The sequence below is a fragment of the Pelobates fuscus genome, chromosome 2 (genome assembly GCF_036172605.1).
Source record: "Pelobates fuscus isolate aPelFus1 chromosome 2, aPelFus1.pri, whole genome shotgun sequence".
Classification (NCBI taxonomy): Eukaryota; Metazoa; Chordata; class Amphibia; order Anura; family Pelobatidae; genus Pelobates; species Pelobates fuscus.
The window spans coordinates 407,004,711-407,019,422 of record NC_086318.1 but is presented as its reverse complement, the minus strand read 5'-3'; the positions used below and the strand labels follow the sequence as shown (position 1 = coordinate 407,019,422).

The 14,712-nt window shown below is 41.2% G+C and overlaps 1 protein-coding gene across 1 annotated transcript in view; it reads right to left on the bottom strand.

Annotated features, from left to right (window-relative positions):
• The window catches only part of TTC7A (tetratricopeptide repeat domain 7A), a 324,338-nt gene that overhangs the window by 221,316 nt on the left and 88,310 nt on the right, over window positions 1-14,712 (bottom strand). The window contains exon 11 of the mRNA XM_063443923.1: window positions 7,002-7,106. Within this exon, the coding sequence (XP_063299993.1) occupies window positions 7,002-7,106 (105 nt within the window). The remainder of the gene's footprint in view (window positions 1-7,001; window positions 7,107-14,712) is intronic.

The following is a 14,712-nucleotide window of genomic DNA, read 5'->3' as shown; positions in this document are numbered from 1 at the left end:
CCCCCAGCAGTACCCCTACCCCCCACAGCACCCCTACCCCCCACAGCACCCCTACCCCCCACAGCACCCTTACCCCCGCCCAGCACCCCTACTCCCCAGACAGCACCCCTACCCCCCACACAGCACCCCTCTCACACACACATTACCCCTCATACACACACACACAGCACCCCTCTCACGCACACACATACAGCACCCCTCTCACACACACACACACAGCACCCCCCCCACACACACAGCACCCCCCCCACACACACACACAGCACCCCCCCACACACACACAGCACCCCCCCACACACACACAGCACCCCCACACAGCGCCCCCCCACACACACACAGCACCCCCACACACACACACAGCACCCCCACACACACACACAGCACCCCTTAGACACACACACACAGCACCCCTCATACACACACACAGCACCCCTCATACACACACAACACCCCCACACACATGCACCCCCCCACACACACGCACCCCCCCCACACACACACGCAATTGCCGTATTGGCACTTTAAGGAAAAAAAAGGTGGCATGTATTGCGGTTTGGGCACTCGGGCTGAAAAAGGTTCGCCATCACTGCCTTAAACCAACAAGTGAAAACATTGCAGTTTTAGAGAGCTAATAAAAGCTCCTGCAGAGGAACTTCTGGCTTTCTAATATTAGTAATAGAGACAGGAAGTGTCGCTCGGTGGGCCCCTAGTAAGTAATGTCTCCCAGACAGCCACCTACAGGTGCTGCAGTTTCACAGGGTTCAACTCCGTGAAATGACGGTGGACATCCTCACTCTGTACAACTTCTTGAAAAATCCCATAGGAAAGCATCAAGACAATGCTTCCTATGAGGAAGGCCCAGATCACAATGAAGGTAGAGGAGACCAATCCAGTGCTGAGGGACATGTGTAAAGTTTTTTTTTAACCCTTTCATGGTTGGGCAGGGGGGGGGGGGGACTGCAGAGGCAGATGGGTTACTGGTTGCACTGCAATGTTGCATCCTCTTTTATTTTATTCTTATTATGTACTCTCTTGTTAAATAATACATTACTTATTTAGCACAACCCATGTCATCATATAGTATTAATAGTTATGCATTCTTATCTACCAAGTACAATGCAGAGTGAGGATTGTATGTAAACACTATACCCTTAATTGTATTCAAGTCCTGAAGTAGCTTGCAGTTGAAGTAATGTTATGGTGCCAGGTGTGTTTTAAGCCTTTTTTAAATGGCTTGATTACTTACTAGGGGCCCACTGGGCCACACACTCCCTGCCTCTACTACTAATGTGGGAAAGCCACAGGTTACATAGCTGGAGCTCCCATTAGCTCTCCTAAGCTAAGACTTGCACTGCAGGGCTTCGCTCATTGGCTTAGAGTGATCCGCTGGAAGGACAATGCTTTGCTTAGCCTTTTATTATCAAAATAAAGCCGCCACTAAGAGAAGTGTTGAAAAGTGTAGCAATTGCCATGGCATCCAACAGTATGGCATTAACGAGGATATTCCGCTGGTTTCCATGGCGATTGCCCCACTTTCATAACTTTGCATATACAGTTGTGCTCAAAAGTTTGCATACCCTTGGAAAATTGGTAATATATATGAGTGAGCAGGCAAAACACATTTATTTTAATTCTTATGGGATTCATATTCAACAGAATGACACAATCATAAAACAAAACATGGCAAAAAAATAAATAATGAAATGACCCCTGTTCAAAAGTCTGCATAACTTTAGTTCTTAATACTGTGTATTGCCTCTTTTAGCATTAATGACAGTGTGCAGGCTTTTGCAATAGTGGTCTATGAGGCCCCTAATTCTTGCAGGTGGTATAGCTGCCCATTCGTCTTGGCAAAATACCTCCAGGTCATGCAAAGTCTTTGGTCATCTTGCATGAACAGCATGTTTGAGATCTCCTTAGAGTGGCTCCATGATATTAAGGTCAGGAGACTGTGATGGCCACTCCATAACCTTCACCTTTTTCTGCTGTAACCACTGGAGGGTCAACGTGGCCTCGTGCTTAGGGTCATTGTCATGCTGGAAAGTCCAAGAGCGTCCCAATGCACAGTCTTCATGCAGAAGAATTCAAATTGTCTGCCAGTATTTTCTGATAACATGCTGCATTCGTCTTGCCATCAGTTTTCACAAGATTCCCAATGACTTTAGAGCTTACAGCCCCCCAAAACAACAGTGAGCCCAGTGGCGGATCCAGAGCCTGATCTCGGGAGGGGCACTTGTAGATTATTTAAATAAATAATCATGGCACAATAACCACTACAGCTCAGTGTAGTAGTTATGGTGCCAGTAGTGCCAGGATCCCACCCCAGAGTAAGTAGTCATACCGTTTAAGAACAGTTTGACAACTTACCTGGGGTCTGCTGGGATATAGGGCATAGGAGAAGTGGTGTGTGTGAAAGGTGCAGTGTGTGTGTGAGCGGTAAAGTGTGTGTGAGTGCGTAAGGGCGGCAGTGTATTTCAGGGTTGCAGTGTGTGTGTTAGGGGGCAGTGTATGTGTGGGGCAGTGTGTGTGTGAGGGTGGCAGTGTGTGTATGGGGGGCACTGTATGTCTGTGGGGCAGTGTGTGTATGGGGAGCACTGTATGTATGGGGAGGCACTGTATGTATGTGTGGGGCAGTGTGTGTATGGGGGGGTCGTGTGTGTGGGGCAATGCGTGTATGGGGGGGCAGCAGTGTGTGTACGGTCAGTGTGATTATGGGGACGTGTGTGTATGGGGTCAGTGTGTTTATGGGGTCAGTGTGTGTGTATGGGGTCAGTGTGTGTATGGGGTCAGTGTGATTATGGGGTCAGTGTGTGATTATGGGGTCAGTGTGTGTATGGGGTCAGTGTGTGTATGGGGTCAGTGTGTTTATGGGGTCAGTGTGTTTATGGGGTCAGTGTGTTTATGGGGTCAGTGTGTGTATGGGGTCAGTGTGATTATGGGGTCAGTGTGTGTATGGGGTCAGTGTGTTTATGGGTCAGTGTGTGTATGGGGACAGTGTGTTTATGGGGTCAGTGTGTGTTTATGGGGTCAGTGTGTGTTTGTGGGGCAGTGTGTGTATGGGGTCAGTGTGTTTATGGGGTCAGTGTGTGTATGGGGTCAGTGTGATTATGGGGTCAGTGTGTGATAATGATTATGGGGTCAGTGTGATTATGGGGTCAGTGTGATTATGGGGTCAGTGTGTGTAAGGGGTCAGTGTGTGTAAGGGGTCAGTGTGTGTATGGGGACAGTGTGTGTATGGGGTCAGTGTGTTTATGGGGTCAGTGTGTTTATGGGGTCAGTGTGTTTATGGGGTCAGTGTGTTTATGGGGTCAGTGTGTGTATGGGGACAGTGTGTGTATGGGGTCAGTGTGTTTATGGGGTCAGTGTGTTTATGGGGTCAGTGTGATTATGGGGTCAGTGTGTGTAAGGGGTTAGTGTGTATATGGGGTCAGTGTGTGTATGGGGACAGTGTGTGTATGGGGTCAGTGTGTTTATGGGGTCAGTGTGTGATTATGGGGTCAGTGTGTGTAAGGGGTCAGTGTGTTTATGGGGTCAGTGTGTGTATGGGGTCAGTGTGTTTATGGGGACAGTGTGTGTTTGTGGGGCAGTGTGTGTACGGGGGGAGGAGGGAAGGGAGGTTTTTTTAATTTAAAAAAAAAACGTATTTAATAAAATTAATATATTTATGTCCCCCCTCCCTTCTTACCTTTATTGAGGAGGAGGAGGGGGGACATTTCTCCGTCCCTGGTGGTCCCAGTGTGATTCCCTGGTGGTCAGGTGGGGAGAGTGAACTCTAGCCCGCGCTCCAGGGCTAGAGTTCACTCTCGCGAGATTTGGAGCGTTGCCGTGGTTACCGCGGCAACGCTCCATGCTAGTGAGAGGAGGACCCGGAGGAGCTGCAGGCTGAGCTCCCGCCGGGTCCTCTCTCACTCTCCTGCCGGCTGCCAGCACAGTGCTTGCGGACCGGGGAGGGAGATCACTGATCTCTCTTCCCGGTCCGCAGGCACATTGCAGGGCTGGCACTTGGGCAATGCCAGCCCTGCACTAGCCGGCCTGGGGGAATCTCGGGGGGGGGCAATTGCCCCGTTGCCCCCCCCCTGGATCCGCCAATGAGTGAGCCACCACCATGATTCACAGTGGGGATGGTAATTTTTTCTCTATAGGCCTTGTTGACCCCTCTCCAAACATAGCGCTTATGGTTGTGACCATAAAGCTCTATTTTAGTCTCCTTACTCTTAATTACAGTGTGCCAGAAGCTGTGAGGCATCTCAAGGTGTTGTTGAGCATATTGTAACTGGAATTTTTTGTGGCATTGGCGCAGTAAAGGCTTCTTTCTGGCAACTTGACCATGCACCTAATTTCTGTTTTAAGTATCATTGTATTGTGCTCCTTGAAACAACCAAACCAACTTTTTTGAGAGCAGCCTGTATTTGTCCTGAGGTTACCTGTGGGTTTTTCTTTGTATCCCAAACAATTCTTCTGGCAGTTGTGGCTGAAATCTTTGTCTACCTGACATTGGCTTGGTATCAAGAGATCCCCCAATTTGTGATTATATAGCACTGATTGTCATTTTCAAGGCTTTGGATATCTTTTTATATCCTTTTTCATCTTTATAAAGTTCCATTACCTTGTTATGCAGGTCTTTTGACACTTCTTTGCTGCTCCCTATGGCTCAGTATCTAGCCCGCTCAGTGCATCCATGTGAGAGCCAACAAAATCATTAACTATTTATACACAGACACTATTTGCAATTTAAAAAGCCACAGATGTGGGACATTAACCATTAATTGCCATTTTAACGTGTGTGTGTCATCTTTTGTGTCTATAACAAGGCCAAATATCCAAGGGTATGTGAACTTTAGATAAGAGCCGTTTGGGTGATTTCTGTTATCATTATAATTTAAAAATTAGCCAAACAGCTATGTGAAAATAAATGGCTTCATATGATCACTATCCTTCAATAAAATAAAAAAAATTGCATGATCAGTCATATTTTCAAAATCAATGCCAAAATTTCACAATTTCTGCCTGGGTATGCAAACTTTTGAGCACAGCTGTATTTTTCCATTGGCTACACTTTTATTCTTCATCCCCTTTCCAAGTTATTTGTGGATAAGATGCACATCTGTTTTCAAGATACACATTGAGCATATGAGCAAGACAAGATTATGACAATGATCGAGCTGAACTCTAACCAACAACTAACATGGAGCTAAATATAATTGAGAGTTTCTGGAATAAATTCAACAATGCTCCTTCTAAACTGACTTTATATAAACATGACAAGTAGGCATTTGTTGTATATGTGCAGTCAAACGTTCTTGAAAAAGTGAACACATTTGTAATTATATGTATTTAAATTATAGTTTATTCCCCAATAATCTTAGGACGCAATGTTTGCCATCTATCAAGTGATTAAAGTATACGGGGGGAAAAAAACAAAAAATGCAGAACACAAACAGAATAAAACTCAAACTACAGAAGAACTCTGCAGAAGGACGAAGAAAATTCACAGTAAAATATAGACAGCATTTAATCCAACCTTCCTTATTAGAACTGGCAAATAATATAACTTAGGGCCAGGGTACAGGGTTATTCAATCAACTGAAAATTGTCCGGAATGGACCACGTAAATTCACATTTTATGCTAATATAGTAGAATTTAAAAAAGAAATCAGCTATTTTTATACCTTGGCACTTGTACTAAAGTCCCTTTGCAGTCCATTACATATTGACCAAACAACAGTGTTCACTACATAAGAGGGGCACAGTCCTGCAGAATCCAAAATGTATAAATGTATAGTGGAACCTCGGAATTCGAACTAAGTCCGTTCCAGAAGGCTGTTTGAGAACCGATTTGTTCGAAAAACCGAATCAAAATTTTCCATAAGAGTTCATGTAAATTAGATCAATCCATTCCAGGACCCCCCAAAATTACCACAATTTAACAAAAATGTTACAGTTTGATAATACCTTACATGTATAAACTCATACAGAAAAACAATAAACACAATGTAAATGAAATGAAAATGCAACTTCTCTTTACCTGTCAGCTCTGTTTGCTGACAGAATGGAGCTCTGTTCGCTGACAGAATGGAGCTCTGTTCGCTGACAGAATGGAGCTCTGTTCACTGACAGAATGGAGCTCTGTTCACTTTGTCTAGTGCTAGGAGGACAATGCATCATACCAACGAGGTTCCAATGAGGTTAATGCCATGCGATTTTGTTCTAATACCGAGTTTTGTTCAGGTACCAAGACATTTTTTTCCTGAATTTTATGTTTGAATAATGAATTGTTCGGGTTAGGGAGCGCTCCATTTCCGAGGTTCCACTGTATAAGCAAAACTCGGCACTATGTAATCAAACATGCCAACTACAGACACCAATTTATTGCCTGGTGAATTTGCAGCAGCAAAAAGCCCAATTATGTTTATATCATAAGAACATTTACAAAATCCCAGGCTATCTGCAGGAATTAATGAAGTGTTATATGCTGCAAAGATGTATTGCATTCGAGTCGATTTTCCCCCCAAACTCATTGTAATCTATACAAAGGTATAGATTGCTGTCAAATTGTATTAAAACACCGTTGCGTAGGACACCAAACCCATTTCGCTACATGCAAATCAATTAAGCACTGCTCATTATGCCAGTCCTAATGCTCTCACTCTGCATCAAAGATTGCTCTAATTAAATGCTGAAAAACAGGGGTGAAAAAACAAAGAGAAAAAAAACAAAAAAAAACAAAACAGGATCTTGAGTGAATGAGGCCACAAACACTTGCTTAATTAGTCAGCAGAAAGAAGCTCTAGTCTGTTAAGGGAATTCTTTTTTTTGCGGCTTGCAGAAAATATTATTTCAGCGGAATGTTTACAGATATGTGAGCTTTTTTTTGTATTATTTACAATACTTTTCTAGCTGTGATCTCCGATGTGTCATTTGTAAAAATAATTGTTTTGCAATGCGGCATCAGAGGTGGTTCTCTGTGGATTATGTAAGAAAGGTTGCAGGAGTTTCCCTACCCAGTGCAGTGGTCCAATGCAGGTCTTGGCAGCGAGGAGAAGAACTGTGATGTCAGTAGGACGGAGTTTAGCGCACTCTTTTAGCACCGAAACAGCATACGCAAACTATATAAAAAAAAAAAAAATTATTATTATTATTAATATGTGCATAATGTATCAACATATTCTCCAACTTATTGTAACGGATACAAAAAGCTAATTCAAGTACAATGTGACAAGCACATTAAGGTGTTGACCAGTCAGGTAAGAAGTGCCTTTCTCAAACTGGTTCCAGATCGTTATAGTATATCTGGCATAGATTAAACAGTATTTCATACCCAATATTATACATCTGCCCTATAACCACAACGCACCCAGAATGCCATGCAAAATATGCAAATGAGAAGAAAAAAAACTGCATTGCTACTCTTTTTTTATTTCCAACCCACACTTCTGTAGGTTACCATAGAAACAGCCTGTGCACAGGTTGGGATGTAAAGGCTCCATTGCTCAGCCAACACGCAGCAGTTTAGCTTGTTTGGGTTCCTCAACATGTTACTAGTTTGGTTCACGGCTGAATGTCAGCATCCAGCAAGCTAAATATTAATAAAGTTGTGGCAGGGGTGTTGCTAGGGTCAAAAAACACCCAGGGCATGAGCGCAAAAACTATTTGGTGAGACCTTTTTTAAGTCCCACTCCTGGTCATTTTATTTTTATTTTTTTTAAATAGAAAGGAAGAGAATAAAAATATGTCATGTTGTTGAGTTTTGATGACAGTTATCAGAATTACCACACAAAAAAAATAGACGAATCCCTAACTAAGGTTTTTTTTCCCGATTTTTGCTAAATATGCAAATGTAACATACGGTAAGTAAACAAAAGCACAAAGCAGAAGGGGGCGTGAGTGCGTTTTATTCATTGTGTTATTTAATTAAATTTGATATGTAGAAACAGAACAATGGTAATTGTTATGTAGATTTTTACACAAAAAAATGCAAAATGTTAAAAGCAATGAAATACCGCAGTAAATGTAATAAAGAAATGAACATGTAGCCACAAAAAAAGTGCGACATGAATCTCCATTAATAGCTCGCTACCTAGATATATATTCTAATCAACAAATTTAGAAAAGAACAAGGTGTGTGGGTGTGGGTGTGCATGTGGGTGTGCGTGCGTAAAGTTACAGAACATGCCTAGTAAATGTCTGCCTTTTATTAGAATGTTGTAGACATCCATAGGCAAGCATCCCACCAATCCAAGAGCCCATTGGGTCTGGTGCTGACAAGCACAACGGGCCTAATTACAGAATCTTATAGACAGAAAACACTAAAACAGTCATACCTCACAAGTGTCCTGTATCTGGTGTTGCTGATGTCAGAGGGACACTCACCGGATGAATTAACAAGAATACACATATCCTATGCTGATCTCTGACTTCCATCTCTTAACCAAATCTGTCTGTCCATCTAACAAACCCCACAGCTCTCATCTCCTGTCTCTCACTGTGAATCCTCTCTCTTCAGCACTCACTTGTCCATTGCTCTCCTTCCCTTGATACTAGCAGGCAGGAGCTCCTGGTATTCAGCCTGGGACTGAGAAAGAGGTGGCTGTAGTGAGTGTGGCAGATAGGGGACATGTCCCATTGTTATTGAAACAGAACCACTAAGATCAATTCTGCGGTCAGGCAGCTTACACTAGTATTGTACCCCTGTAACCCTCCTAATTTACCATATTTAATCCCCTATTTGCAACATTAAAAAGCAAGCACATATGAAGAGTAGTAAGAAAATATATATATTTTTTAATCAATGGACCTTTTTCATAAGCAAGGACCTGGAGCTCCATTGACCTTAAATAGCCCCTGTCTTAATCTGCCCTGAATCCGAGATTCGCTGGGAATGTCCCAGTTTAGGGTAGTCATCCTGCTGTCCTGGGTTTGTTCCTTGGTGTTGCTTTGTGGAGTGCAACATGTGTGCATCATAAGACGTGCTCACTCTCCTTACAACATGCTTGCACTGCACAAACGTAGCTTAGAACATTTATCTCCTGTAGGAAAGTTTGAGTAGCACTCTATGCATGGGCTGCCTTGAGAAAAAAACTGACCGGGCTGGCATGCATCCTGTTTGGGTGGGGATCGGCCCTTTTTGGACAGCAGTTTATACCTGCCAATGTTGGAAGGTATGCATTAGTTAATTTTTATCTGTGCGTTTTTCTGTCACTGATGTGAGCTAGCTTCTACTTGTATCCTTATTTACAAAAAAATCCCCACACCCACTCAAAAATAGTTTTCATTTGAATGGGTGATAAAAAATCAACATTTTTTATACTCTATTCCTAGCATTATCTGCCTTGTTTTGAATGCAGATCTTTGTGGCTTACTAAAATGTATGACAGATGAGTTCTAAGTTTAGCAGGCTGTGCAGTGTACTGCTCTGTTATGTCATTTTAAACCTATTTATATGAAAGGTTTAATGTCTTTGGCAGCTTATATCTCTGAAAAATGCCATATTGCACCATGTTCAGATTTCCATAGCAACTGCATCAAACCACATACAAATGTCCCTCGCACTGTGTAGGAAATGGCTCAATGACAAAAAAGGGGTTAATCCATTTTTCATTCCTTTTTTACCCATGACCTCAGCCAACCACACATTTTTGCATTACAAACAAAATCTGTCTTGTTCTAAATATATCCAACTTTTTTTGCAAGTCTTCTGAGTCTGATTCATCTAAATTCTAACAATCCCAGAACCTTTCCTTTACAGCACCACGTACAACGGATGGTTTCAGAACATCTCCAAGACCTTTGCAATCACATCCTTCGCATATTTAACAGTTAATATTTTAAACTTTCATTCCCCGATGATTCTATTTAAGGAGGGCATAAGAGATCTCTTCTCTCCCAAGGCTCCTCACTGCCAGGGAAAGGCAAATATTCGTCTTCAACTGTGGTTTCCTAGCAACCAGCCTTAGCTTGCGCGAAGAAAGTAATATAAGGGAAAGACAATTGTCAGAAACTTTGTCTGCTGCTACGGTGGAACGTAGAGTGCGAAATATATGTAGATATAGATTTCTGATCTTTTATGGGATTGTAAGATCTGGAGATACAAGACGAAGCACAATAGGTTCTCTGGATATCATCACTAGATAAGAGCTGTTAAATAAATAAATAGAAATTGGAAAAGAAATCTACAGGGGCTTTTCGTTAAAACCGTTTCCTATTTACTAATTTCCACTCACAACAAAATCCATCCTCTTTTACGTTTAATACTCTAGAGGCCAATGATGGAATTGAAGAATCCATTTTCAAGACAGCTAAAAGAAGATTTTGGTTTGGAGTCTGCTATAAATTCGTAAGGTTTAGAAGATTCTGCCTAACGGAGAGTGCAGGAAGCTGGGTTATGCCTTGTTATAATAACCTTAGTTGAAATTCTCTGTTTTGTAATTACTAATGTGTACAATCAGTCTGTGTGCCCATGGACATGTTCTGTCCAATATTCCACGCAGAATTCTGTACTGCAATCACAAAGTCCAGAAACTCACAATTTATCAGCCGGTGTATCGCGCCAAGGTGAAAAATAGCCTGTACTTATTGTTATTATTAATACTTTCAACATCACCATCAAGTTTCAAAACTATTTTTGGACATTGGGGACGAATCTACGTCACTACCTCCCCTTATCTAATATAACCTAACTACATGGAAAAAAATAACTGAAGTCTAGACATATGCATGAAAAAAAAAAGGTTTTTTTTAGCTGAACCACATCCTTCAAAAGTAAAAAAAAAAAAAAATGTGGGGCAGCAGAACTTTGGCCAAATGGCAGTTTGGCTCATCCAAATTTCATTAATGGGAAAAGATTAGGGAGAACAAACCAGATGTCCAAAAGAATGCAAAATGGGCCAATCTGTGTACTGCAAAAATATACATTATTATTTATTACATTATTATTACAATTTGTTTCATATATAGAGATGGAAAAAGTAAGTGAACATGCGGAAAAGAAGCAGTCAAAAACCCAAAAACCCAATAATGTAATGTATATATAATGTAAATATAGATTTTTTTTTTACTTCTCATTGTTTCCCCTCTATTGGTCACTTCTCAAACGATCTGTAAATAAAATCAACATTCAGTGGCTTGGCTTTAACCTGGCTATTAATCACCATTTTATGGAGCCAGAGGTGGACTTCCGAATCACGAATTGAATGAACATGCACATGGATTCATTCGGCTCATGATTCAGCTACATTTCACCCAACCGACCCAAATTTCTTTAAAAAAATGCATTTTCAAGTCTACTGAATTCCCCATTTCCCCTCCAAGCTAAAAAATATACATGTGCATGTGTGGTGTCTTCCTAGATCTTTGGATATAAATGTAATAATCTAACATAAAGTATTGTCTTAATTTCCAAATTAGTCAACCAATGCTACCAAAGATAAATATTCAGGAAGATCTTTTTAAAGTTGGGTAGTTCTCTACCAATTCAATAATCAAAACACAGCATGTGGTGGAGGACACGGAAATACTGCAATAATATTAAGGAGTGAGGTTGCCAGGTATCTTATTACTGCAATTTTAAACTTCAGATTTAATCGTCACATGGAACGTTCCATCCTGACACCTAGAGGAGTTTAACCTAGCCCTCCATAGGATATTATTTGCTGTGTGCCCAATTATAACTTGATAGAGAGAACCTCAAAGTAGAAACATGATGAATGACAGTGTTGCAATCATTGGAGGGTCCTCCACAGATGACAATGGAAGAAAGAAATACACTTAAAGGTTCTTTGTATGTAATCCACCTACATGGAAGTAGTAGCCTCTGGGAGACAGCTTCCTTCCACAGGCCACAGTTCTTAACTGGATGGACATGATCCCTATGGTGGTCCCTGAAAGAGCATTCCACCAATTCCATGCTCTCAACTCTATATTTCCATCATATGCAAGGTCAAACATGGTTCCTTTCATAGAAAAAGTAAATGACCAATGTCTGCTAAGACACATGCATTATACATGGTATAATACATCTGCAATTACCTGAGTCGCACCACTACGTGCGTGGACTATAACATGATACTGTCTTTGCATTCCTATTTTGTCTATGTTTTTGAATCTTGAATTCCTTTACTCTATATCCAACGTATTTTTCTCTGAAGAGAACTTGTACATCTCCAGTTACGTATCTGAATTGCCAGCGTTTTCCTTTTTCACCTTTTCTATACAAAGAAATTGCTTATTGTAATCTCAACAAAAACAATCCTCACAAAAAAAAAGTCAACACTTGTATGCTACAATCATTAGTGAATCCATTGGAGGCTATAAGAACGAGAGGAGCTGTGAGGAAATAATAAGGAATATTAACAGAAACCTGGATTTGCCTTGCAGCTGAAGCAATGAGGTCTAACATGTCAGGATGTTAAGGCTTGTAATGAGGCATTAGGCAATACTAAAAAACAGGCAATAAAAAAAATCAATCTGAGGTTTCCTACTATGGAGACTAGATGGGCCAGATGTATCTTGTTTGTCATTTCAATCTATCATGATTAATAGCTAATGAATAATGAAGGGAAATGCAAAATGGCTAATTATAAGCCAAGAGACCGAGGCTGAAATTTTTGAAAAATGAGTTGGAAATTAGTTTCCAATTTGGATATATTAAAATTTGAAAATATCCAGGTGAATTCCCAAGAATTAAGAGGTTGGTGAATGATCTTCTAGATGCTTACACTTTACCAAGGCGAGAAAAGTTGGAGACTGAAAATATTCTATCCACTGGTAGCTAAAAAGGGAAAGTCAATAATGTAGGTTCTGAAAATCCATTCTCCCAAATTTCAAGAATCTTAATAATTAATTCAGAGCTGATCTAGGGGATCCACTATAATTTGAATGGAATCCTAGCAAGACGCTAAGCATTCTAAGGATCGTCAATTAAGAGTTTTATATGGTACCAGAGTTTTGACACCTAAAAATTTAATGCTGGACCCTAGACAGGTACATCGGTCAACAGTTCATCCAACAATGCTTAGGTGTAATTTAACTCACCTCTGAGCTGCAAGGAGTTCCAGGAAGGCTGGTAACAAAAAGTGTGGACATGGCTTAATAGTTTGCTTGATGGCAAAATAACTACTCAGGTGCAACATTCACATGTTCCTGTCCATTTGTGGCATTATAGAGAAGACATTTATACATTTCATAAGCTAACAGTTCTCTGCACAGAGGAGTCTAACATAAAAAAGAAAAATCAATGAGTTCATGTTTATCTGCTCACCCCGGTGAGGATGTCTATAAATCACATGAATGGAAAGATAAAAACATGCCCAGCTTTTATAAAAACTTTCCAAATGTGATGCTGATCATAGCGGGATTCTGCCCGTTTTAGCATTACACTCCTTAAACAGACGGTGTTTAATTCTTCCACTACTATATTTTAACAAAGGGTGTGATTCAAAGATAAACGGCCATAGTACATGCAGTTGCTGTTATGCTGTTATACTATTAGTAAGTGCGGCAGAGAGGTCAATAGCAGGATTTGGCAACAAAACAATGGACTATTAAGGGCTGAGAATCTGGATCATTTCCTCCGTTTACAGTAACATGCAAACCTTGGTCTTCTGATTAAAGGGACAAGCAAATACCACCACCGCTAAACCGTACTGTATTGTCCCATAAGTTTGACAGTGAAGGATGATGTGTACCTGCATGTATGTACATAGTACGGCAGAGGCAGTACATGCTATCTGTAGAACAACTTGGAAGGATGAATGTGGAAATGACAGTAGATAGACGAGAGTCTGGTAACCAAACATTTACCAGAAATAAAGAAAGGAAGGGTACATTAGCAAGGAAAACCTCGTGGGATGATAACTATCACAATATGCTGTAGTGATCATGGTTTTTTGAATATCCCTTTAATTCTTTATGTGTCAGAGGTTAGCCAAAACATGAGCAATGGTTTGGGCACCCCACTGACACTTACAAAAATACACACTATAAGGGTAATACAATTTAACATGATTCTGAAAGGGACACTTGTGATGAAGATCCCGTACTCCGACTAAGTACCTCTGTCCAGTCCGCTTCCTTGCTGTCAAAGGGGACTTTGAAACACGTCAGACCCAGTTGCCCAAGCTTGATTGGGGTCTCTCCAGAGCTCTTCCACCCGACCAGCTCTCTCCTACCAGGAGGTATTCTCCCCTCTGCCTATTCCTAGATTAGCTTCTGCCTTTATAAAGGCAATTGTGGCTCTCAGGCTTAGCACTTTTGACTTTGTCCCATGCTACAGGGACCATGCAGCCAGTCAACAGGTCCAAAGACTATGAACTAGCTTAACATTCTTTATTTTGGACAAAGACTAGCATATTGTGACAAACGTTTAACATACAAATATATTGAACATTGGGAAATGATCTATTATAATTATATGCATGAACTATATAATTTATGGGGCTCTTGGGACCAGATCACAACACTTAAAGCACCATAACCACTACAGTATGATGTACTAGTTATGGTGCCAGGAGAGTGATTGTGCCCCCTCACCCCACTGTAAGTAGTCAAGCCATTTGCTAGAGGTTTGCATGTAGTCTGTTTGTTACCCGTAGTTAACTGGGCATTGCTCCCCGCCTCTCAGCAGCCAGAAGCTCTCTTCACTGAGATAAGCCTGGTGGTGCAGAGCTTAGCTCATTGGCTGAGAGTGATCAGCTAACACTATTAGCCAACAAGCTA